A 27,002-nucleotide genomic window follows, 5' to 3' on the forward strand; every position below is an offset into this window, starting at 1 on the left:
TTTTTGTTGTGCCATGACTAGTGAAGGTTGTTTAAATTGGGTCATTAAAAAACTTCACTTCAAATCCTTATTCATTGTCGTTTACCTGGGTTACTCATGCTGTCCACAAATTGGTGGCAAACATGCAGCAGTCAGACTATCAGATATTTAAATTAAATTTCAAAACACCCCAAAGGCCAAACTCCTTGTTAAACTCATGGTCATAAGATGGCGGCGGGCTGTAGTTTTGTATATTAATTGAAATACTGCATTCAAAATATAGAGTAAGATTACGCTGACCACAACGTTACGACCAACTGTACAATCTGTTGTCAGAGAGGTACTAATGTATATTATTTTTGGTAATAGTTTGCAGCGATATTTATGTATCAATTCAAAAATGGAAAAGAACTGCAGCAGTTTTAATGCAGGGGGAAATGTCGCCATCTGCTGGCAGAAAAATAGGCAATATTAATCATAGATATATTATATAAATATGCATAGAGAGGGACAAATGGTAGAAAATGATTGGATGGAAGGATATTTACAGTATTGGTATATTTTAGGTATTATCTAATTATCAATTAATAACACTTATGTCATGATTGTATCTTTCCATATGCGTTAGTAACCAACATGTTATTTTTGCTTGCTTACATGTGCATTTTTAGTTTATTTTTCAAATTCCATTAAAAACTTAATACAGTCCTCCCTCGCCACATACATTGCGGCTTCACCACAATCTTTTTATTTTTATTTTAAAGCCTATTTTAAAACATTTGTGGCCCAAAATTAGGCATTTTCTAGCATACATGTGGCTAAACAAACTGAAAAAAATTTCAATATTGCAATAGTATTGGCCACTTTCGGGGACCAAAACAATCAGAGCGTGCTATTTAATATCGTGGCCACTGATTGGCTCAGCCTCAGGAAGTGAGGCTCAAAGTGACTCAAGTGTGTTATTTCATGTCTGGAAGGCTCTCCTAATGTTGAAAAATATATTAAGAATGTCATAAATATTATTTTTCTGCTGCAGCTAGGAAAATATTTCTAATGAATGATTCTTATTTCACAGAATTTCAATTATCGCGGTCATGTCCGGAACCAATTAACAGCGATAAACAAAGGACTGTTTTACAGTCCATTCAAGGTTTATGCGGCTTTAAAAGGAATGTGTATAAATAATCTAATTGCTTTATTATGTGTTGCAAACATCCTTAATCATCCAAGCATGTTAGGACGTGCTGCTAAACAGAGGCCATTTTTCATTTCTCCGGACTGCATTATGCAAATGAACAGGCACTCTATGTACTGTACTGTATATGCCGCTGTGTTATATTCTGCATCAAACTAGCTAACACCCTGCATAGTTATTTCCAATTAGTGCGTACCCTGGGGCCCTCGTGTTCTCATGATGTGCAATAAATACTTGGGCCCGAGGCTCATCATTATTCATTCAACTTCAGCTTCTGCAACAAGACAGGCCTGTAATTGCACCGAGTGTTTCATGCAGTATTAAAAACAACTCAAGCCGTAGAACATAAGTATTTTGGGGAGATTTGCGCCCTGTCACCTGCGGGGCCATAAAACACAAAATTAAAAGATAAAAGTTGAGCAATATCACTTGCAGATAGCATTTGTTTCAATTATCCTGCAATATTTGAAGGATTTCGGTCATGATCATTAAAGAACTTAATGGGTTATGTATTTATTTTTTTCCTCCCAAAAACTAATTTGTAGGCAAAGTGTAGTTTTTTTATGCTCACTTTATCTTCCTGATAAGCTCTAAATGTAATCGGTGCTCATTTAGGACGGACAAAGACTACTACACGTAGAGAACATTCACATGTAAGTGATGACTAGTGACATTTAAATATTCAAGTAAAATTGTGATCAAAATTATTCAACCCCTACACAATTTTGGTGTTTTAGCAAGTTGGACATTAATTCCGTATTTTGTTTATAATCATATCAAATAAAGATGTGTCAAATAGACAAATGCAACTTAAATTGTAACACTGTATTTTACAAAATACCAAAAGAGAACATTTTTCTTAATATCTCAATTACAAAATGATTCAACCCCCTAGTTACATGCATCTTTAGTACTTAGTAGAACACCCTTTTGCCGTAATGACATCCTTCAAACGTGATACATAACCGGACACAAGCTTTTTGCAACCATCTACAGGTATTTTAGCCCATTACACTTGGGCAAAGGCCTCCAGTTCATTCATATTCTTGGGCTTGCGTGCTGCAACTGCCTTCTTCAAGTCCCACCATAGGTTTTCTATAGGATTTAGGTCTGGCGACTGTGAAGGCCACTCCAGAGTCTTCCAGCCCTTCTTCTGCAACCACTCTGATGTTGATTTGGAGGTATGCTTGGGATCGTTGTCCTGTTGGATGGTCCAACAAATCCCAAGCCTCAGCTTCGTCACTGACTTCATGACATCTGCAGCTAATATATCCTGGTAGGAAATAGAATTCATAATGCCTTGAACGCGCTGGAGATTCCCGGTACCTGAGGCAGAGAAACAGCCCCAGAACATGATTGACTCCCCACCATGCTTAACAGTAGGAAAGGTGTTCTTCTCTTTGTAAGCTTCATTTTTTCTCCTCCAGACATAACGTTGATTCATAGGCCCAAAGAGTTCCAGTTTTGTCTCATCACTCCATAGAACAGTTTCCCAAAACCTTTGGGGTTTGTCCAGATGATTTTTGGCATACTGAAGTCTATTTTTCTTGTGCCTGGTAGTCAGAAGGGGGGTGCGTCTGGGAGTTCTGGCACGGAGGCCTTCATCTCGTATTGTCTGGGATGAAACCTGCGTTCCCCCCCTTTGCAATGTCCTGTTGTAGTTCCTCAGCTGTTACCCGTAAGTTTTTCACCACAGTACACTTCAAATACCGGACAGCATCCTCTTTCTACCACGCCCAGGTAGTGTTTCCACTGTGCCTTTAGCTTTAAACTTGCAAATTATGCTCCCAACTGTGTCTCTTGGAATGTGTATTGTCTTTGCTATTTTTTTATGTCCATATCCTTTCTTATGAAGAGAAATTACTTCCTCTCTTGACTTCTTTGACCACTCCCTGGACTTCACCATGTTGCAAATACACCATTGACCATCTACAAGAAGCTGAGCGTCACAGTCTTTTTCAATCAGTTTAATTGTTGCTCGTTATAGTTCTATTCACATCTACAGGTGTTTTCAACACCTGATTGAAAAGACCTTATTCAAATTCTGTTCTTAAGGAGTTATGATCTTCAAGGGGTTGAATAATTTTGTCAATGAGATATTTAGAGAAATGATACTGTTTGGTATGTTACAAAATATAATGTTGTAATTCAAGTTGCATTTGTCTATTTAATGCATCTTTATTTGATATGAATATAAACAAAATACGGAATAAATGTCTAACTTGCTAAAACACCAATATTGTGTGGGGGTTGAATAATTTTGACCACAACTGTAGCAACAATTTTGTTCTTCTCTAATAGCTGCTTAAAAGCCTGTAGTTAGAGCTGCCGCCTTTTGACATCATTTCAATTTCAGCAACCTCTCGTTTAAACATGTAACCACAAAAAATCATTGACAATATCACATTCTTTTAAAAGCATTTTATTTCACTGACACAAATATCAAAAAAGCTTGGAGGAATGTATTCCTATGGATGAAATGATCTTCACATTTACTACCTGACACAATATGGACATAAACATATGTTGATGACAGCTGAGGATTTATGCAAGGTAATGTCAAACACAAGATTCACTTACGTCGTCAGCATCAGTAAAATGTTTTCGTTTGTAATTTTGGACAATATATTCACTTTTGGAAATTATTTACAGTGATGGAAAACAGCAACATTTAAGGTCCCTTTTATATTACAAACATTTCAAAAATGTATCCGACACATTAAGTAACTAGCAAAAGCCTGGGGGAAATATTACGCTAAACCCTGGTCAGCATGCCAGCACACAGCAAAAAAAAACAAGCATCAAAAATCCCAGACATTACAAAAAACGCTTCAAGTGATTGCAAGATGTAAGGTACACTACAAAAAAAATTTTTTTTTTTTTTACAAAGTTATCAATAGGAGTGCATTTTTGTCAAACACCAATAGGAATGTTAAAAAGTTTGGCACTAATTCACTTAGTTGTCGTTGGTGTTCACGTCTCTCCAATACATTGTTTCTTGTGCATAACCAAGAAGATGAAAATATGGTCAACATTCAATGAATCCTAATAATAAATTATGAGTAATATGTGTTCTATGCATTTCTCAATACAGCAGAGACTTTAAAAGCACACCCCTGTACATGTGCAAATTCAACTGCCTTAAGTTAAACAATCTCACATCCCTTTTGTTGCACATCTGACACATTATTTCAGACGAGGCAAACACTTAAGGGGTGACGACGTACACTGTGTACGAACAAAAACATGATTATTACGCGTACGTGCCGAGAAAATATATCCCTGAATGAAACGAAGGGAGCAAGTGCGGCACTTTACACCTTCATTAAAGAAAAAGTAAGACCACTGTTCTTAAATGAATTTTTTGAACCACTTGTCAGAGTATTTTCAATCCGATCACTGTGCTGAAATGAAATTGCCTTCTAAAGCTTCTGTCAGTCAGCTTTGCACTGAAAGAAGGTTCTGAATATCCACCTATTCAATCGCCCCCCAACTGTTCACCTTTCAAGGTATTTACAAAAGTAATGCTATTTAACGACAAAGCTACAGATCAACTATCTTACATTTTAGCTCAATTGTAAGATGACTTTAAATACCAGACAGCTCTGAGTGAAGCTCTGCTCCGGAGAGCTATAAATAAAGCAAAGACTTTTCGTGTGTGTACTTCTCAGTTGTCCCGTCTCTACTGGATCATGGGTTCGTCGCTGTGAGAGGACAGGCTTGAGGCGTTAATGAACATCCGGGCCTTGTCGCCGTGCGCCTTGTCAGACTGCAGGGTGAAGGACAGGTGGTCGTGCTCCAGGATGGCAAGGCGGTCCTGCGTCTTCTCCTTCTTCAGGTAGAATATTTTCCTCAGCTGCTTCAGCTGCTGCAGCTCGCAGAAGGTCTCCAGGACCACCAGCATGAAGATTAAACCCAGGATCAGGTAGACTGAACACAAAGGTGATGATTTTAAAATTATTAACAGAAAAAAAAATGCAACATTCTCCATAACTTTAAAAACTGTCATTCGTACATTCCTTCACAAGGGGGCAGTGCTCTCTCGTAGTTTGGTGAATTGACAGTGTGAGTCCACCAAACAGGAAGTGCTTGCTTCCTGTAAAACTCTAACACACTATTATATATGTACCAGCTATCTGTCTCATTTGCATAGATTACAAGTTGTGTGCAAAAGACTTGACTTGTTTAATGACCACATCTGTCATTTTGACAATAAAACGGTAAAGAATAGGACAGAAATGTGACTTTTATCAGGTTTCCTTTCCAATTAACTTGAAAAAGACACGTTCCTGCAACTTTACACTGTTACGCAATGTTTTTTTTAACAAAAAAAATGGACTGAGAACCTGGTTTACTAAAGGTTTGCATGTGCGAAAACACATACAAACCTGATAACACTCGCAAAGGGTAAAGTGAGCAGAATAATTATATATCTTTGTTAATCATCAAAACAACCACAATACTGGGAGGAAAAATGTAAATATATTATACAGCACGCACGATGTGATTTGTAAGAACTCATCACTGTTTTGCGAGCGTTATTTAGCATTTAATTTAACACGTTTGAAAAGTACGTGCAAACTGGCACACACTCGGTGCTTGCGCTGCATGCAAATACAAGCGATTGACAGAGATTCCTCTGTCATACGTCTGTCATTCAACATATTTACATGGTGTGTCAGAAATAAATAAAAATATTACACATATATTATCTATTCAGCAACATTCTTTTATAAATGTATAGCTGCATGCTGGGTGACTTAAGGGGCGGCTTAAAACAAATTATTTGATGCGTTTTTGGTATCCGCTGACGTTTTGTTTAATGCCATTAATTTTTTCATTCATAATATATATTATTGACATATCTCTTATGTAAAAAAAAGCTTTGTGAATTATGCATTTTTTTGTGTCTTGAGTACAGTAAGTGAAGCCTCCATCTAAAGACCGAACCTACAGCGCTGTTGTAGGAGCTCTTTGAACTGTTTCTAAAATACTCCATAAAAAGTGGTAGATGTGTCCTGCATGTTTGAAAACATAGCAAATCCCTGCAGGTAGGAGTATGAAAACATGAATGTGCAGCAAATGCGACTGTCTCTGTGGTGATGCCCCACACAAAATCCTCATTTAAATAAGGCGATCTGCACAACTTTTGAATTGTACATGCAGTGTTAGTAGAACACACGCCCACTTATAGCACACGCAATTTTATAGATTGCACACGCTGTTTAGCGCGTGGTGTTTGGATCTTAGTAAATTAGGCCCTTAGTGTGATCACACTTCACTGCAAAATCTGCAGGTTACATAACCAAACGAAGTGTGATGTGTTTGTAAAATTTAGATTTTTTTCGTGCCATTTAAATATCCATCTGTCCATCCATCTTCTTCCAATTATCCGAAGTCAGGTCGCGAGGGCAGCAGCCTGAGCAGAAAAGCCCAGACTTCCTTCTACCCAGCCACGAGGCGTTTTCCAGGCCTGCCAGGAGACATAATCTCCCCAACGTGTCCTGGGTCTTCCCTGTGACTTCCATTTAAATATGTAAATCATCAAATAAAAAAGATGTCATAAATGTTAATAAAGAATTAACATAGGTGTGAAATTTCGATAATAAGGTTGTTGGAACTAGATGTGTAAACTAAGACTACAACACTCTCTATCAAAAATACAAAATGGTTTGTTCCACCTGCATGGCGGCAAACCTAACTTGGAACACTTCACTCAACACAGACATGGACAGCAAAGCTCACCTTTAAGCATTCACACATAGCACCAGCATTTTGGAACAAGGAGAGGTGATCAAAGAGGTGAAAATATAATAAACTTAAGGCGGCACGATTGTATCAGGAATTATAACGTCACACGGTAATTATGACATCACAAGATAATTTAGTAACATTAAAAAATAGCTACCATAACCGATAAAAAAAATGTAAACACTCCAATGAGGCAAAATGACCCATATTGTGCTGTAGGTGGTTTAAAGGCCTACTGAAATGAGATTTTCTTATTTAAACGGGGATAGCAGGTCCATTCTATGTGTCATACTTGATCATTTTGCGATATTGCCATATTTTTGCCGAAAGGATTTAGTAGAGAACATCGACGATAAAGTTCACAACTTTTGGTTGCTAATAAAAAAGCCTTGCCTGTACCGGAAGTAGCAGACGATGTGCGCGTGATGTCACTGGTTGTAGGGCTCCTCACATCCTCACACTGTTTACAATCATAGCCACCAGCAGCTAGAACGATTTGGACCGAGAAAGCGATAATTTCCCCATTAATTTGAGCGAGGATGAAAGATTTGTGGATGACGATAGTGAGAGTGAAGGACTAGAAAAAAATAAATAAAATTAAAATCAAAAATCTGAGGGCAGTGAGAGCGATTCAGACGTTATTAGACACATTTACTAGGATAATTCTGGAAAATTCCTTATCTGCTAATTGTGTTACTAGTGTTTTAGTGAGATTATATGGTACCTGAAAGTCGGAGAGGTGTGGCCATGGGTGTAGTGACCGCCAGTGTCTCCGGTGGGAGTTAATAGTCCGCAGGGTAATAGTCCGCAGCTGCAGGAGGACGCAAGCTCCGCTCATGTCTACAGTAAGAGCCGACTTATTAGCACAATGTTCTCACCGAAACCTGCCGGTGGACATGTGGTCGGGAACCATGTTCGCTTGACCGCTCTGTTCCATAGTAAAGCTTCACCTTCGGGAATTTTAAACAAGGAAACACCGGCTGTGTTTGTGTGGCTAAAGGCAGCTGCAATACACCGCTTCCCACCTCCATCTTTCTACTTTGACTTCTCCATTATTAATTGAACAAATTTGCAAAAGATTCAGCACCATAGATGTCCAGAATACTGTGTAATTATGCGATTAAAGCAGACTACTTATAGCTTGGATTGGGCTGGAAAAAAATGTCCGCTACAACCGGTGACGTCAAACGCACTCGTCATCATACCGCAACGTTTTCAACAGGACACTTTGCGGGGATTATTTAAAATGTTGTAAACTAAAAAGGACGTATTGGAATGTGTTGCAATGTTAATATTTCATCATTGATATATAAACTATCAGACTGCGTGGTTGGTAGGAGTGGGTTTCAGTAGGCCTTTAAGGTACTCAAATTAGGCGTTCCTACCCTGTGGGAAGTAACATCCCTTACACTCACCGAAACTCACAGCAAACAACAGACATGGCTTCCATCGGTCAAGCTAGACTTCATTACTACCTGAGAGGAAGCTATCCTGTGTGCCGCCCTAACCAAATGCCCTGGTATGCAAAGGAAGAAAAAAAAAACTTGCTTCAACACTTCAAACTCCAAAACGCTGCCATCATACAAGTAAGCACATGAAGACGATGACACGGACAGAGAAGATGACCAAAGAAAGGCTGTTTAACATCAGGAAAGTGCAGTAGGACCACCAGAAACGATGCTACAAACAAAATAAATCTGCAATTTCCTCCCAAACACACTGGATTGCTTCCCTCTGCAGCAAGAGCCAGCCCAGAAATAAAATAACTCTTGTATACACTGATGGATAAAAATAAGGACATAAGAGACCCTACTGAATTATGGATGTGATGTTAGATCTACATTAATGTCGCTTTTGGTGAGGACTGATCAAGCAGTACAGTTTGTCACATCCACTTTTCCATGAATCTTTCTTACCTCCTGCTGTTCACAAATAACACTTTATTTAAAAATTCATAGATTTAAATACGTTATCGGTTATCCGTATCGGACCTGAAAAGCAAAAAATTAGTAGTATAATCGTGCATCCCTCAATAAATGAAAAATCTCAGAGGAAAACATTTGTATGTATGTACAACTTTAGCATATCAGTGTGTGGAAATAAATTATGGAACAAATTATGCAAAGATGTCAAACAATTTATATGATCTAGTTTAAGAAGCTGTTTAAAGTACAGGTGTTTACAAAGTAGAAGGAAGATATTGATAAAAATCTTGAACTTTGCTGAAAATGAGATGTTATTAATCTCTTATGTGCATCATGACTGGTTTCACTACTAAGAAACTTGTTGAATTCATTGGTGTAAATGTTACAATTACAGGATCAGAACAGCAAGTGAACAAATATGTTAGTAATTGCTATGAATTGGTAAAGGCGTTGGAGTTAAATGTAATAATAATAATAATGATAACCCCATATATTTGCATTGCTTCTTCCTACTCCTTTTCGAACACGTTGTTAAGAGAAATGAACATATGTAACTATTATATGATGTATCACATTGTATCTGTTTACATGTTTGAAATAAATACAACCATAACCATATATCTCTTTGGGGCAGCATAGAAAAAAAGTAATGTACAAGTTTCACTTTTGCATTTCATTGCCCATAACTGTGGTGTGTTCAAAGACCCTCGATTAACGTTACAAACATAGGTGTCACTAGTTTTTAAGGACAGGGGGAGACTTAACTTCTAGGAGATGCACTAATAATAATATAATAATAATAATAATAATTATGTATTATCAGGATGATGATCTTACATTTATCAGGCTATCAGATAATCTGTACTATAAAAAAACGTTTAATGAAACAAAGCCAAATTATTTTGGATGGTTTATCGAGATTTGTTCTAGATTAGGGCTACAACTAATGACTATTTTGATAGTTGACTAGTGATCGACTATCATCACGATTAGTCGGCTAGTTGGATTATAAAGCGTACACATATTTATTGGCTCCAAATCTTCCATTGATTTTGAAATGCAGCTTAAGTCATTTTAAGCATGTGCTTATGAACAACAAAGATGAATAATTAATTCATAAATATGCTGCTCATTCAGCTGTTACAATAAAATTAAAATGCTGTCCATTTAAAAGAAAGGAAAGGCAAAGTGCTAAAAAATAAATAATTAACCTTTTTTATGTATACAAAAAAAAACAGTTAAATAGCAGCAATTAAATGATAAATGGGTTGTACTTGTATAGCGCTTTTCTACCTTCAAGGTACTCAAAGCGCTTTGACACTACTTCCACATTTACCCATTCACACACACATTCACACACTGACGGAGGGAGCTGCCATGCAAGGCGCCAACCAGCACCCAACAGGAGCATAGGTGAAGCGTCTTGCTCAGGACACAACGGACGTGACCAAGTTGGTACTAGGTGGGATTTGAACCAGGGACCCTCGGGTTGCGCACGGCCACTCTTCCACTGCGCCACGCCGTCCCCTAAATAAAACAACAATAAATCAAATCTAACACATAGAGAAAACAAGCAATTTTGTGATGATGTGGTTAAAAAGCTACACACTGGTATACTGACTATTGATGAACTCCTGGCAGTTTTTTCACACTTTATAGACTTAATGGATAGAATTGTATCATTGAATAATTCTTCATATGTTAGTTATCTATTAAATTGTATGTTTAATTTTATGGTACATCACATTGGCGCCTAATAACTGAGGTTGTGTGTGCAAAAGTGCACGCGCAATTAGCGTTTGTTGTTGCGCCTTTTTTTTATTGCATTGCAAATGGACGCCGCTTTCAAAAGTATTTGAATTGATGAAGACAAAGTTTGCTGGCTTTCTTTGGCTAAAATGATTTCCTCAAGGTATTTTTCACACATCTTCGTCTCATACCTTGTTAGCTAGCAAGCTAACACTTGCCGAGGTTGAGTCCACATCCCCCCTCCAGACGTCCGACATCATGCCTCCGCTTTAAATGCTCGCGTATCACAGATGTACAGCCATAAAAAACAAGGTCCGCTTTGCAAAATGAGCAAGGTATTCATGTTTTTAACAAGAATAAGAGGAAATGTTCTGACACTTAGGAATGTCTTCACTGGCAACTTTTGTGCGAGTTGAGAGTGATGACATCACGACTATTATCAACAAATATACAAACCCCGTTTTCATATGAGTTCGGAAATTGTGTTAGATGTAAATATAAACGGAATACAATGATTTACAAATCCTTTTCAACCCATATTCAAATGAATGCACTACAAAGACAAGATATTTGATGTTCAAACTCAAAAAATTAACTTAGAATATCATGGTTGCAACATGTGCCAAAATAGTTGGGAAAGGGCATGTTCACCACTGTGTTACATCAACTTTTCTTTTAACAACACTCAATAAACGTTTGGGAACTGAGGAAACTAATTGTTGAAGCTTTGAAAGTTGAATTCTTTCCCATTCTTGTTTTATGTAGAGCTTCAGTCGTTCAACAGTCAAGGGTCTCCGCTGTCGTATTTTACCCTTCATAATGTGCCACACATTTTCGATGGGAGACAGGTCTGGACTGCGGGCGGGCAAGGAAAGTACCCACACTCATTTTTTATGAAGCCATGCTGTTGTAACACATCTTCTTGCTGAAATAAGCAGGGGTGTCCATGATAACGTTGCTTGGATGACAACATATGTTGCTCCAAAACCTGTATGGACCTTTCAGCATTAATGGTGCCTTCACAGATGTGTAAGTTACCCATGCTTTGGGCACTAATACACCCCCATACCATCACAGATGCTGGCTTTTGAACTTTGCGCCTCTAACAATCCGAATGGTTATTTTCCTCTTTGTTCTGGAGGATGCCACGTCCTCTGTTTCCAAATGTAAATTGAAATGTGGACTCGTCAGACCACAGAACACCTTTCCACTTTGCATCAGAACATCTTAGGTGAGCTCGGGCCCAGCCAAGCCGGCGGCGTTTCAGGATATTGTTGATAAATGGGTTTGGCTTTGCATAGTAGAGTTTTAACTTGCACTTACAGATGTAGCGACCAACTGTAGTTACTGACAGTGGTTTTCTGAAGTGTTCCTGAGCCCATGTGGTGATATCCTTTACACACTGATGTCGGTTTTTGATGCAGTACCATCTGAGGGCTCAAAGGTCCGTAATATCATCGCTTAAGGGCAGTGATTCCTCCAGATTCTCTGAACTTTTTGATGATTTTACGGACCGTAGATGGTAAAATCCCTAAATTCCTTGCAATAGCTCGTTGAGAAATGTTGTACTAAAACTGTTCGACAATTTGCTTACAAAGTGGTGACCCTCACCCCATCCCTGTTTGTGAAGTACTTAGCATTTCATGGAAGCTGCTTTTATACCCAATCATGGCACCCACCTGTTCCCAATTAGCCTGCACACCTGTGGGATGTTCCATATAAGTTTTTGATGAGCATTCCTCAACTTTATCAGTATGTTTTGCCCCCTTTCCCACCTTCTTTGTCACGTGTTGCTGGCATCAAATTCTAAAGTTAGTGATTATTTGCAAAAAAACATTTTTTTATCAGTTTGAAAATTAAATGTTGTCTTTTTAGCATATTCAACTGAATATGGGTTGAAAATTATTTGCAAATCATTGTATTCCGTTTATATTTACATCTAACACAATTTCCCAACTAATATGGAAACGGGGTTTGTAGCTGACGGCAAAAAATTTTATTGTCGACATTTGTAGACAAATGTCGACTTATCGTTACACTCCTACATGATTCCATGTATAAAAAGTCAAAAATGTAATTAATGCGTTTTAAATAAGCTGGTTTAAACCTAATCCATGCAATTACTAGTTTTTTAGTGCATTTAAACAACTAAACATTGTAAGTGTGCGTATGGGGCGGCAACGTTGGGTTTAGGGTGAGATGGGGGGCCCGTTAGGAGTCTTGTGTATGGGGGCCAAGAACTTGGTGCTACATCCCTGGGTATAACAGTGTATGAGACGGTGAAAGTGTAATATTTACTACTAATAATTTCTAGATATGTTGTTTGAAATCATTCCAATAAATGACAGTCTTAATAAAACAACAACTCTAAAGAGGGTGTAAGACTTTTGCACAGCACTGCAGATCAAAATCAGCTCATCTCTCCACAGGCAAATCTTAAAAGATAAGGATTTAAGAGTGTTTGTGCTGCTTCTGCTCTATAAATACACTACATATTTCACATGTGCCAACATTACAAACTGTATAAAATGAGCCCTTGGCTTTTGTGGCAGCCAGGCAACACTCGTGTTACATCCTACTCACCGACTGACGAAATGACGCACACCCACATTGCACACATGCAGGAAACACTTCATTAGAGACAGACAACAGTTAAGTATAGAATACACAGAAGGTGTCATGCTTTTATAGAGGTTGCAATTCAAACACTGTCAAGATGATGCAAATCAATCAATTAATTTGGATTCATTCATTTAAAATATAAATATATATATATATATATATATACACATATATATATATATACACATATATATATATATATATATATATATATATATATATATATATATATATATATATATATATATATATTAAAATTAATTTGGTGTAAATTATGATTTTAAAATGTTAAATGCAAATAAATGTACTTTCTTTCACAAAAAACATAACCCTTTAGAGGCTAAGAAAGAAGATAAGGTAACACCAACAGAACATGTGTGATTTCTTCCAAAGTAATAACAATAGTTTTAAAAAGTAAACAATTACAATAAAAGGAAAAACTATGCATAAAAATATACTACGTTACACTATAAGCTGTGTGGGACAATTATAGAATAGATTTATTGCCCAAAGGAAGAGAAACTGGTTCCTCTGACCAAAACAAAAGATGACTAACATCCTGTTGCAACAGGAAGTAGTTGAGTTTATGAGAAGTGTGCTAACCTCATTTAGATAACACCATGCATAAGTGCACCTTGCATATACCTACAAATAATATTTTGGATTAGGTAGTTAGGAATTTCAAGTATTTAAGTATGGAATAGGTGCACCTCCGCAATAGTGGATGTTTGTTTTCCATACAAAGATAATACTGCTCAGTTTTTCATACAACATAGTACAAAGTTTAGTTTTGTAGAATTTTTCAATGTAGTTGCACACCACTGTAAACTACAGTCATGTTAAAAGTGTGAATAAAACAGATTTTTATTATGTAATTAACATTTGTGATTGTTTTGGATTTTATGTGCCATGAATGTGTGTTCTGTTGCTCCGTGCAATATTTGTTATGATGGTGTTTTTTTTTACATGTCACATTTACTGCTGTCCTTTTTTATTCTGTGTGTACATTTTACACTGCAACCGTGGATCTTTCCCCAAGGTGGGATAAATAAAGTTGATCGTAGGCTATTAGGTGGTAAAAATGGACCTCACCAGTGATGCCCAGCTTGTAGAACTCCCTGAACTTCTGATTGGCCGCCTCTCCTGGCACGTAATCTCCCAGTCCGATGGTGCTGAGAGAAATGAAGCAGAAGTAGAAAGACTCCAAGAAGTTCCAGTTGTCCTCCAACGCTGAGAAGATGGCAGCAGGGATGAGGAAGAAGCAAGAAACGGCCAACAAGGCGAGGAGGCAGGCGTGGACAATGGCCACCAGAGGTTTGGACAGGCCCCAGCGTGTGTGGATGTACGTGATGGGCCTCCTGGTGCTGTACACCATGATCCTTTGCACCACAGCAGTGAGGAAGAGGAGGGTGAAGGGGATGCCGATCACAGAGTAGATGATGCAGAAGGCCTTGCCGCCCTCCGACAGTGGAGCTGTGTGACCATAACCTGAAGATGAAAAGCAGTTCAAGTTACAGTTTGAACAAATGAAATTCTATAAGTTACTGAAAATGAATGAGATGTAATTTTATAAACAAACCAGATGTAAATTGGACTGGGTGATATGGCCTTTTCTTAATATCTTGATATTTTTAAGCCTTGTCACGATACACGAGATATATCTACATATTTTGCCTTAGCCTTGAATTAACACCTGATGCATATAATCACAGCAGTATGATGATTATATGTATCTACATTAAAACAGTCTTGTTCCTACTGCATTAATATATGTTAATTTTTTACTTTCCTGCAGAGAGTGAAATCATAATTAAGTCAATTTACCGATACTGTATTTATTAAACAGTTATTAAGCAGTGACACAAATTTCAAAACAGAAAGTGCAAGATTGTCAGAGACTTTGTGCAGGACGTCACTAAAATGACATATCAAAACAATACTAAATTAAAGTGCACTTTTTGTACAGAACGCAACTACAATAGTTTAAAACAAATAAAGTGCACTTTTTTGCATGATATCACACAAAATATTTCAATAACTTTCAAATAAAATGAGCTGCACAATATGAAGTCACATGGTTTATGTCCTTTGTCATGTGGTAGGTTCCTGCGGACGTTATCTCCTTCTGTTATTGACTTATTTTTTCATATGGTGTTGATCTGGAAATGGTTACTTTGGCATTTTGTGTGTATGGCACCGAATGGAGATGTTGACATGCAGAGTTTCAAGCACTCTTTATTTCTAGCGGGTGACTTTTCAACTGTCCATCCATCCATCCATTTTCTACCGCTTATTCCCTTTGAGGTCGCAGGGGTCGCTGGTACCTATCTCAGCTACAATCGGGTGGAAGGCGGTGTACACCCTGGACAAGTCGCTACCTCATCGCAGGGCCAACACAGATAGACAGACAACATTCACACTCACATTCACACACTAGGGCCAATTTAGTGTTGCCAATCAACCTATCCCAAGGTGCATGTCTTTGGAAGTGGGAGCAAGCCGGAGTACCCGGAGGGAACCCACGCATTCACGGGGAGGACATACAAAGATCAAAGATCCCGAGCCTGGGATTGAACCCTGACTACTCAGGACCTTTGTATTGTGAGGCAGACGCACTAACCCCTCTACCACCGTGAAGCCCCACTTTTCAACTGATGCTACAAATTAGCAGAAGGTGCTACTATTTGTAGCAACGCTTTTTCCGCATACTGGTTCAACATCTTTCCGCTTGAAGCCAAACCACGGCCAGCTGTTTTTCTTAGGAATTAATTCTTCCTTCATTTGTTACCAGATTTGTACCTTCTCTCTCTCGTATTACCACTCGCACCACTCCGCTGGCATCACAGCTAATGATACCAATGCTGCTACCTCTCTGCTCAGCGAGGGTGTATGACGCGACAGTATGTGACGTATGTAAGAAGAAGTGTTTGTTTTAAGTCTCTGTGAGAAGCAGAGACAACAGAGTGAGAAACGCATGTAGTGTAATGCCCGCAGCTAAAAGCAACTGTGTGAGAACGTATACTCGAATATCACAATATAGTCATTTTCTATATCCCACAGAGACAAATCCGCGATATATCGAGTATATCGATATATTGCCCAACCCTAGATGTAACCATGTTCTACATTAAACTGAAACCTGTGTTTTGCACACAGTGGACATGAAAATAAATATCATTATCAATCTCAGTGCATGTCAATCCTGCCCTGGAGCCCAGGAAATAGCATTTTTTTCTAAATTTAACTTTCATTTAAAAAAATTATTAAACCTTTAGTGGTGTCAAACTCAAGGCCCGAGGGCATCTGGGATCTCTTAATGAGGCCCAACATGTCATGTCCCACTGCCCGCCAGATCATTTCATGTGGCACGCCACACCTTTTCATGTCGACCGCCACATCATTTAATGTGAATAGCCACATTATTAAAGTGGACCGTCACGTCATGTCACACGGCCCGCCAGATCATTTTCATGTGGTCCGCGAAAGGCAGAAAATATCCATCCATATTCTACCACTTGTCCCGTTCGGGATTGCGGGGGGTCGCTGGAGCCTATCTCAGCTGCATTCGGGCGGAGGGCGTGTACACCCTGGACAAGTCGCCACCTCATCCCATAGGCAGAAAATAATATACTTAATCTTTCTTACTAAATGTATTGGTTCATTTTTTTTTTTAAATCCTCTACAGCACAGGTCTCAAACTCAAAGGTGTGGGGTCCAATCTGGCCCACCATGTCATTTCAAATGGCCGGCCATATATTTTCATCTGGCCTGCAAAAGCCTGAAAATAATAAGCATCAATAAAGTACTTTACGTTTCTTAAACTGAATGTATTTGTTTTTTTCGATTTTAACAAAAAAATGTAAGAAAGAAATGAAATTGCATATCTTTTCAACTTTGATATTACCTGATCATGCATGCAACCAATATATATTATTATATATTTTTCGTAGAAACAAAAATAAATACTTTTACAACTGCTTGTCACCTTCACTTATGGTTTCGAAGCAAGTTATCAATATACTGTATGTATCTAATGTGAAAAACAATCTAATAATCAAATGCATACATAATTGTGTAGTATTATCACTAGTTGATTATATTTATGATGTTACTGTTACAACTGTTAAAAAGGGCCCACATAACTACAATGTGGCCCACAATACAAACAAGTATTACACCCATGCTCTACGGTACGCCACAGCTTTTAGCCGGTGAAGTCAGGCCTTCAAAATAAAACCACGGCAGTAAAAAATAATACACCACAGCAGGCAGGTATTTCCTTATTTTGCCTCCTCCCTTATTTTCCAGAAAGTTGCCCCTATTTAAAATAAAAGCGTTAACAAGTATGTCCAAGTGGGATATAATAATAATCACCACTGTAATTTATCATGCAAGTTTCCTTCTCATATTACATACCAGGGCTGCACGATTGATCGAAATCGAATCGACATCGAGGTTTTAATTAATGCAATAAATAACCGCCAGAGCCCAAGTTTTTTTTTTCCTCAGCTGTCGCTGGCATTTGAGTGACAGACATGTTAGCCAATCAGAATTGTTAAGACTCGCGCTTGTTTCTCTCTCGCTTCAAACAGGGAGAAAGAGGTCTCAGCACCTAAGCACCTTTATTTATTAACTTACTTATTATTTATTTATTAACGCAGACAATCTTTGCTCTGCAACGACTGGAGCGGGGCGTAAACACTCATAGTACAGACTCGCTATTGAGAAGTGTGCAAAGTAAGACGGATTAGGAGGGAAAAAACAGGATTACAAAGCCAAATTTCCCCTTTTCTGCTATTATTTCAGCTTTGAATCAGATAGGCAATATGATCCCATCAACACGGCGGAACGAGCGAGAATGACGTGATTACATTGACCGTGAATTGATTAACGTGGACCCCGACTTAAACAAGTTGAAAAACTTATTCGGGTGTTACCATTTAGTGGTCAATTTTACGGAATATGTACTGAACTGTGCAATCTACTAATACAAGTTTCAATCAATCAATCAAAAAACATGATGGCAGAAAACAAAAAAGACCTCACTTTGGAGAAAAAAATCACTTTAAGATGTTAAATGTGTATGTTAAATTTTTGTGTACAGAAATGAGCCCATTTTAATATATTGTTTATTTTTTATAATAAAGTTGTTTACCTTCCAATTACAGTACAATGGTAAACAATTCTACAGCAAAGACAAATAATTCATTTTTAAATGGTTACATTACATTATAATCACTGTAGAGTTTTTTGGGGGGTTACTTCTTCAGTTTAAGAGCATGATGTAGACAACAGCTCTGAGTCTGCCTGCATAAAGTCAAAACATTTTACAAGTAAATAATTGCATATTGTTCTAATGTGTGCCCCTTGAGACAAAAATATATGTTGATTGACATTCTAAAGGTAATATGTCTTCCTACATTCCTTAATTCCCTTTCTTTTTGCATTATGTAAAAAATATAAAAATGGTAAACCGAATCAGATTCGCAATTTTGGAGAAAAAAAATCGCAATTAGGTTTTTTCCACAAAATTGTTCTGCCCTGTTACAAACTTACTAATAGTACTAACATATTTTAACATGTATTAGTTTGAACCCCGGGTTGTCAAAGTGTGGTTCCGTGAGCCTTCTCTCAGAGAATACGCGGTCCTGTGAGGGACAGGCGTTAGAACATGAATGGATAGATAGATAATTAGTGGCATTTTGGTGTTTGTTTGTAGCAACTATCAATGTACTTTGCATTTCAGCCTAACTGAAGTTACCTTAGCTGGTTTGTAAAATATGTGTCTTTATTTTTCTGAAACTGCTCCCACTCCTGGTGCCTCCCACTTTGGAAACTGCTGTAAAAGTGGGCCATTATGCTCTATTGTACTAATGGTGTGTTATGTAGGTGAAAGCCATTTTCCTATTAAAAGATCACACATTCTACTTCAATTTGGAGAGGTGTAAAAGGCCTGCTGGCATGGTTGTGCTAATTATCAGGAGGTTACCGTGTGATTGTGATGTATGTTCAACAGCACACTTTAAAGTCTGCACGGTGAGCCTTTTATATGACATCAGATTTGTTGGATGGTCTCGGACGTCCTTGTTTAGCCAGCAACAACACAGTATTGTTAAGGACGTAAACACAAAGTGCACATACCCACGTACTGTATGTTGAAACCTCAAAGATAACTGCTGCCATGCTGGAAGGCTAAAGTTCCCTCGGGTGTACACTCCCTGCAGAATGTCGTCCTTTCATTTATTTATAATTTACACTGGATGACTTTGCAAAACGGCCATCGCCTCCTGACAAAAAAACATTATTTGTTTAAAGTGTTGACTTTGACAAATGATATCATTTGACTGAGGTGTTCTCCACATTTAAATAAATAATTCTAACTCTACTGTACTGTTCTGACTTTAGATGTGACTCAATAGTCCAAATTGCACATTCTAACTTTTTTTCCCGCTTTTTATTCTGCAGACATTTACTTTTTCCATATAAATGAATAGGTTTACTGTACATTGCAGCATTTGGTAGCATGTGCAAATGTGTACTGCACTGTATGTATAACATTATATACTTTTGGTACAGATTGTTTCTATAATTTATACATCATATTACTTTATACCCTTTTAAAGATTAATATTAACTGTCAAAATCCTGTGTATCTATACTTTTGTGTATCTGTACAGATATAATATTTTCATAGTGTAAAGTGACAAATAAACATAATACATATTATAAATAAAGTACTTATACTTAAAAAATATTCTTGTCCAGGGCGTACCCCGCCTACCGCCCGAATGCTGCTGAGATAGGCTCCAGGACCCCCTGTTACCCCGAAAGGGACAAGCGGTAGAAAATGGATGGATAAATCTTAAAAATACAACAAAAAATGAGATGATAAACAGAAAAATAATTTACAATGGTTACAATACATTAATGTACAGACCTTTAGGGTTGTGCGATATTAATGGTTTTAATTTTTTTTTTTTGTCATCAGTTTATGTAAAGAGTACACTTCAAGTGCATAGCAGACGAATAAAAGTATCAAGTTTTCATTTCCTGACCAAAAAGGTATATGCTGAAGCTAAAAGCTTATTAAGCCTACCCTTTCTTCATTCACTTTGTACATGTCACATAAAGAAAAAAAAACTAAAACAAGAAGAAATCGATCTTGAAATAAATAAACACAAGAAAGGACTCTAGAGTATCTGTCAAAATCATAGTACTTGATCACGTGCATTGTTAAGCATGTATATATTGGTACATGCTTAACAATGCACGTGATCAATATATATATATATATATACATGTATGTATGTATATATGTGTATATATAATTTAAAGATGCCGTCGCGTCTAGTCGCAGAGGCTCAACGCTCTCCCGTTCGGTGCTTTTTTCTGTTATTTGTGTACGTCTTTGTTATTTTACTTTTTACATCCTGTCGGGCAAACAACGTCTTCACCAGGCAGGATCTCATAGAAGCCGGATCTCCCGGAGAAAGCGCCATCACGGACGAGTTTATCCGTGTAAACAACATCCCGGGAGAAATTGCGAGACAACCCGGATCTCCATGGTACACCATACCCGGAACAAAGCGCCGCAGGCGGCGTAGACAGCGTAAACAGAAACGAGGCTGCAGACCTGGTCTGCTGGAGAGGCTAAGACAACGCCCGAACAAACCACCACTGCCGAGTATATTTCTCACAAATGCAAAATAACTTGCAACCAAGATGGACGAACTGAGGCTACAGGTAGCAACGAACACCACCGTGAGGAATAGCTGCGTGCTGATAGTCACAGAAACCTGGCTCCATTCATCCATCCCGGACCTAGCTATCGAGCTAAAAGGCTACACTCTACACCACCTAGACAGGACAAAAGAGGCTACAGGGAAATCGCGGGGAGGAGGACTATTAATATTCACAAAGGACACATGGGGAACACACACCAGCATTCTGAGTAGCCACTGTTCCCCTAATCTGGAATATCTGCCGAGGGAATTCAATGCCGTGTTGCTAACCCAGTGTACATAGCACCGAATGCTAACGCTAGCACGGCGCTAGGTCAGCTGCATGATACAACAGTCAACCAGCAACAAAGCATGTATCCGGAGGCTGCTCATATCATCGCAGGAGACTTTAATCATGCTAACCTGAAGGTAGTGCTCCCCAAACTACACTAGCATGTAAAATGTGCCACAAGGGGCAAAAACACACTGGACAAGGTTTACTCCAATATTAAGATGGGCTACAGAGCTAAACCATTAGCACAGCATACACCCCCACCCGGATAAGCGCTACCCACCACAACAAATACCATCAATACCTGGCCTGAAGGTGCCACTGAAAAGCTGCAAGACTGCTTTGACACCACTGCGTGGGAGGTCTTTGAAGATCCGAACCCTGGAGCAATATACATCCGGAGTACTGGGCTACATAAAACACTGCACAGACTCTGTTACCCGGATAAGCGCGTCTGAGTCTATTCCAACACAAAGCCGTGGATGACGAGAGAGGTGCAGAGGCTGCTGAGGGAGAGTGACACCGCGTTCAGATCTGGCGACAGGGAGCTCTACAGCACTGCCAGAGCCAGCCTGAAGCGTGGTATCAGGGAGGCTAAGGAAGACTACAAAACAAAGATTGAGGACTGCTTCCAAAGCAATGACTCCAGGAGGGTATGGCAGGGGGTCCAGCACATGACCAACTACAGGCCCAGCAATCTCACGGCCGGCAGAGGAGCTGAACTCCTTCTACGCCCGCTTTGAGGTAACACCATCGGAAGCAGTCACACCTCACTTAGTAGGAACACCTCACCCAACAGCCACACCTCAATCAGTAGTCACACCTCACTCGGCAGACCACAGCAGCCTCACCCTTTCAGTGACAAAGCACGAGATCAGACGCACACTTAAAGCCGTGAACCCGAGTAAGGCTGCGGGACCGTTCGGCGTCTCCGGACGGGTGCTGAGGGACTGCGCTGATCAGCTGGCTGGTGTCCTCACTGACATCTTCAACCGGTCCCTGTCCCAGGCCACCGTCCCATCCTGCCTGAAAACCTCCACCATCATTCCGGGCCCCAAGAATAAAAACACTGTCAGCTGTCTGAACGACTACCGGCCAGTGGCACTCACTTCCACCACAAGGAAGTGTTTCGAGAAACTGGTCCGGACCCACATCCTCTCATCCCTACCGCCCGCATTGGACCCCCATCAGATTGCCTACAGAGCCAACAGGTCTATGGAGGACGCCATCGCTACAGCTCTCCACTCCGCCATGTCCCACATGGAGGGGGGGAGCTACGTACGGCTGCTCTTTGTAGATTTCAGCTCTGCATTTACTACCATTTTACCTGACAGACTGGTGACCAAGCTAGCAGACCTCGGAATATCCAACCCCACCTGTCTCTGGATTAAAGACTTCCTGACTGACCGCCATCAGAGGGTGAGGATGGGCACCCACACCTCCACAGCCCTCAGCCTCAGCACCGGCTTACCTCAGGACTGCGTGCTGAGCCCCCTGCTCTACTCACTCTACACCCACGACTTCACAACCACCCACCCCGGCAATCACATCATAAAGTTTGCAGATGACACAACGGTGGTGGGCTGCATCTCTGGGGTCGACGAGACGGCATACCGGGACGAGGTGGAGCAGCTGGCAGTGTTGAGCAGGATGAACAACCTGAAGCTGAACCAGCTCAAGACCCAGGAAGTGATCTTGGACAGCAGGAGGAGAAAAACTACCATACAGCCCCTGTACATCAATGGGGGCTGTGTGGAAAGAGTCTCATCCCTACGCTTCCTGGGAGTTCACCTGGAGGAGGACCTGTCCTGGAGGACCAACACCACGGCCATCCTCAAGAAGGCACAGCAGAGGTTCTACTTCTTGAAAGTACTCAGGAATCACCACCTGAGACAGGATCTACTGGTGTCCTTCTACCGCTGTTCTGTGGAAAGCATCCTCACATACTGCATCTGTGTATGGTTCTGCAGCTGCACAGCAGCAGAGAGGAAAGCTCTCCAGAGGGTCGTCAACTCGGCCCAAAAAATCATCGGGTGCCCCCTCCCCTCCCTGGAAGAACTGTACAACTCCAGCTGCCTAAAGAAGACAGCCAACATACTCAAGGACCCATCCCACCCCGGCAACAGCCAATTCGATCGGCTGCCTTCTGGCAGACGTTTCAGAACCATGCGAACCTGCACAAATAGACTCAAGAACCGTTTCAACCCCCGGGCCATAACTGCACTAAATGCAGCTGGAATGTAAAAAAAAATGTATAAAAAAATAAATAAAAATTATAAACTCTCTCATGTGCAACATGAGGAAGCCACCGGTCAATCACGATCCGGGACTGTGCAATCAGCGTTTACACGCTAACTGGACAATATTTACCATATTTATTTACATATTTAATCCACAATAAAAAGCCTGCACAGCATAGGAGGTAGGAAATACTGACTCCCACCCCCCCAGCACACTGGGAATCAGCACTACTCTTCTCTAGTCAGTTTACTAGTCACTTTATACTTTTTATTGTCTCGGTTTTTTTCTACATTGCCTCTTAGCGTGGTCTTAGGCCATATTGTATATTGTGTATATTGTGTTGTTTCTGTATATTGTGTGTTTTCTTCTTTTTTTAAATGCAAAGCACCTCAGGGAAGAAACTTAAATTTCGTTGGAGCTGTACCTGTACATGCACAATGTCAATAAAGATCATTCATTCATATACAGTATATATATAAAGTTAGTAAAGTTAGCAATGTATAGGTATATAAACACCATACTATCATCTTCCACATCTATTGATCGTACTTATTACTACTCACAGCACATCTCTGTACTTACATAGTCTTTTTTTTTTTTTTTAAACACATGGATTGAACTGCACATCCTCAGTTCCTTTTCACAGCATTTCCACATGTTTACCCCTTTCACAGATACACAATATCCTCTGTAGGTTGTTCTTGCCCATGTTGTTTGAAAAATATCTGCACTCCTGAGTTCATATATGGTGTCTTTGGTCCCCGGAACTACAACATTAGTATCTCACAACTGACAGACATACAATGAATACAAATAACATGAAAACAACACATAATTATTAGGTTTTACATATCCCCCCAAAAAATTATGAAGAAGTGAATGAAACCTATTCAACCCTTAGCTCTTATTCATAAATCAAGTACCTAACTTCCGTGTTACCTAAATATTCATAGTCTTGTGGACATGCCATCAAAGATTTTGTTAGCCTGATAGAGGACGGTATGAATATGTCCCTTTGGCGGGCCCCCTCATCTATACAACGATTATTGTACTCCTCTTATTTTAATGTTATAATTCATTTGTATGTTCCTTATAAACAAATAATATAATACATATAGAATTAATATACTTAAACATGGCTCTGCTTCTTCCTACTTCTTTTCAGCCATGTTGTAGTGAGAAACTGCACATGTGATGTACAACATTGTAATTGTACGTATGTATGTATGCATGTTCAAAATACCGTATTTCCTTGAATTGCCGCAGGGCATATCGTATGCGCCTGCCTTCAATTACTGCCGGGTCAAACTCGCTTCGCAAAATAATTAGCGCATGCTTAATATTACCACGTGGTCAAACTCGTGACGTCACGAGTGACACTTTCCCTGTCATCATTTTCAAAATGGAGGAGGCTGATTTCAATACCGGTAATTTGAAATCGCATAAAGGGAAGAAAATTAAGAGCTATTCAGTAGGATTTAAGATCCAAGCTTACATCAAACTCAAATTTTTACTGCATACCTTTGGTAAGTGCCGGAGTGAGAAGAGGTTTTAAAAAAATTAGCGCAGGCTTACTTTTACCGCATGCCTTTGGTAAGCGCAGGAGTGAGAAGAGGTTTTAAATTAATTAGCGCCCCGGCGGAAATTCAAGGAAATACGGTATTTATATATATATATATATATATATATATATATATATATATATATATATATATATGAGTTAGTAATGTATAGGTATATAAACATGATACTATCCTGTTCCACGTGATCGTACTTATTACTACTCGCAGCACATCTCTGTACTTATATAGTCTTCCATCCATTTTCTACCGCTTATTCCATTCTTATTTTTTTCATTTTAAACATCTTATTTTTTTTATTTTAAACACATGGATTGAACTGCACATCCTCAGTTCCTTTTCACAGCATTTCCACATGTTTACCCCTTTCACAGATACACAATATCCTCTGTAGGTAGTTCTGCCCATGTTGTTTGAAAGATATCTGCATTCCTGAGTTCATATACGGTGTCTTTGGTCCCCGGAACTACAACATTAGTATCTCACAACTCTGACAGACATACAATAAATACAAATAACATGAAAACAACACATAATTTTTAGGTTTTTCACATCCAAAAAAAAGTGCGAAGAAGTGAAACTTAAGGAAAGCGAAGAAATGAAACCTATTCAATCCATTGCCCTTATTCATAAATCAAGTACCTAACTTCTGTGTTACCTAAATATTCATAGTCTTGTGGACATGCCATCAAAGATTTTGTTAGCCTGATAGAGGACGGTAAGAATATCTCCCTTTGGCGGGCCCCCTCATCTATACAACAATTAATGTACTCCTTTTATTTTACTGTTATAATTCATTTGTATGTTACTTGAAACCAAATAATATAATACATATAGAATTAATATACATAAACTCGGCTCTGCTTCTTCCTACTTCTTTTCTGTCATGTCGTAGTGAGAAACTGCACATGTGATGTACCACATTGTAATTGAATGTACAGTATGTATGCATGTTGAAAATAAAAGCAATGCCGTGTCCACAAGGGTGTGCACCTGTAAAAATAGCAATATCAGTTATTTTACTGCACGTCTTGCTGTGTGTGTATGTTAGCGTCATAAAATGGTAAATGGGTTATCCTCGTATAGCGCTTTTCTACCTTCGAGGTACTCAAAGCGCTTGGACACTATTTCCACATTCACACACACATTCACTCACCAATGGCGGGAGCAGCCATGCAAGGCCCTAACCACGACCCATCAGGAACAAGGGGGATGTGTCTTGCTCGCGGACACAACGGACGTGGCTCGGATGGCGGAAGCTGGGGATCGAACAAGGAACCCTCAAGTAGTTGGCACGGCCATTCTAGCAACAAAGCCACGCCGTCCGACTTTTTTATATTTTTATAACAATATATATATATATATATATTGTTATATATATATATATATTGTTATATATATATATATATATATACCATATTTCCTTGAATTTGCCGCAGGACATATAGTATGCACCTGCCTTGAATTACTGCCGGGTCAAACTCGCTTCGCAAAATAATTAGCGCATGCTTAGTATTACCGCCTGGTCAAACTCGTGATGTCACGAGTGACACTTCCCCTGTCATCATTTTCAAAATGGAGGAGGCTGATTTCAATGCCGGTAAATTGAAATTGCATAAAGGGAAAAAGATCAAGAGCTATTCAGTAGGATTTAAGGTCCAAGCTTACATCACACTCAAATTTTTACTGCATGCCTTTGGTAAGTGCCGGCATGAGACGAGGTTTTAAAATAATTAGTGCATGCTTACTTTTACCGCATGCCTTTGGTAAGCGCAGGAGTGCGAAGCGGTTTTAAATGAATTAGCCCCCCGGCAGCAATTCAAGGAAATACGGTGTATGTGTGTGTGTATATATATATATATATATATATATATATATATATATATATCCATCCATTTCCTACCGCTTATTCCCTTTTGGGGTCGCGGGGGGCGCTGGCGCCTATCT

At 39.2% G+C, this 27,002-nt stretch overlaps 1 protein-coding gene and 1 long non-coding RNA gene across 3 annotated transcripts in view; one reads left to right on the forward strand and one right to left on the reverse strand.

Moving 5' to 3' along the window:
- Nucleotides 1-5,959, forward strand: part of LOC133559068 (uncharacterized) — a 73,303-nt gene extending 67,344 nt beyond the window's left edge. The window contains exon 3 of the long non-coding RNA XR_009808081.1: nt 4,846-5,959. This is a non-coding gene — a long non-coding RNA (uncharacterized LOC133559068). The remainder of the gene's footprint in view (nt 1-4,845) is intronic.
- kcnk1b (potassium channel, subfamily K, member 1b) overlaps nt 3,581-27,002 on the reverse strand; it is a 24,589-nt gene continuing 1,167 nt past the window's right edge. Inside the window, exons 2-3 of one of the 2 annotated variants that reach the window (XM_061910411.1) lie at nt 14,314-14,709; nt 3,581-5,104 (exon numbers count right to left, since the gene is read on the reverse strand). In XM_061910411.1, the coding sequence (XP_061766395.1) occupies nt 4,857-5,104; nt 14,314-14,709 (644 nt within the window). In that variant the 3' untranslated portion in view covers nt 3,581-4,856. Of the gene's footprint in view, nt 5,105-10,085; nt 10,378-14,313; nt 14,710-27,002 lie in introns of those variants that run through there. The other variant, XM_061910410.1, reaches the window with a different exon arrangement.

The sequence above is a fragment of the Nerophis ophidion genome, linkage group LG09 (genome assembly GCF_033978795.1).
Source record: "Nerophis ophidion isolate RoL-2023_Sa linkage group LG09, RoL_Noph_v1.0, whole genome shotgun sequence".
Taxonomy (NCBI): Eukaryota; Metazoa; Chordata; class Actinopteri; order Syngnathiformes; family Syngnathidae; genus Nerophis; species Nerophis ophidion.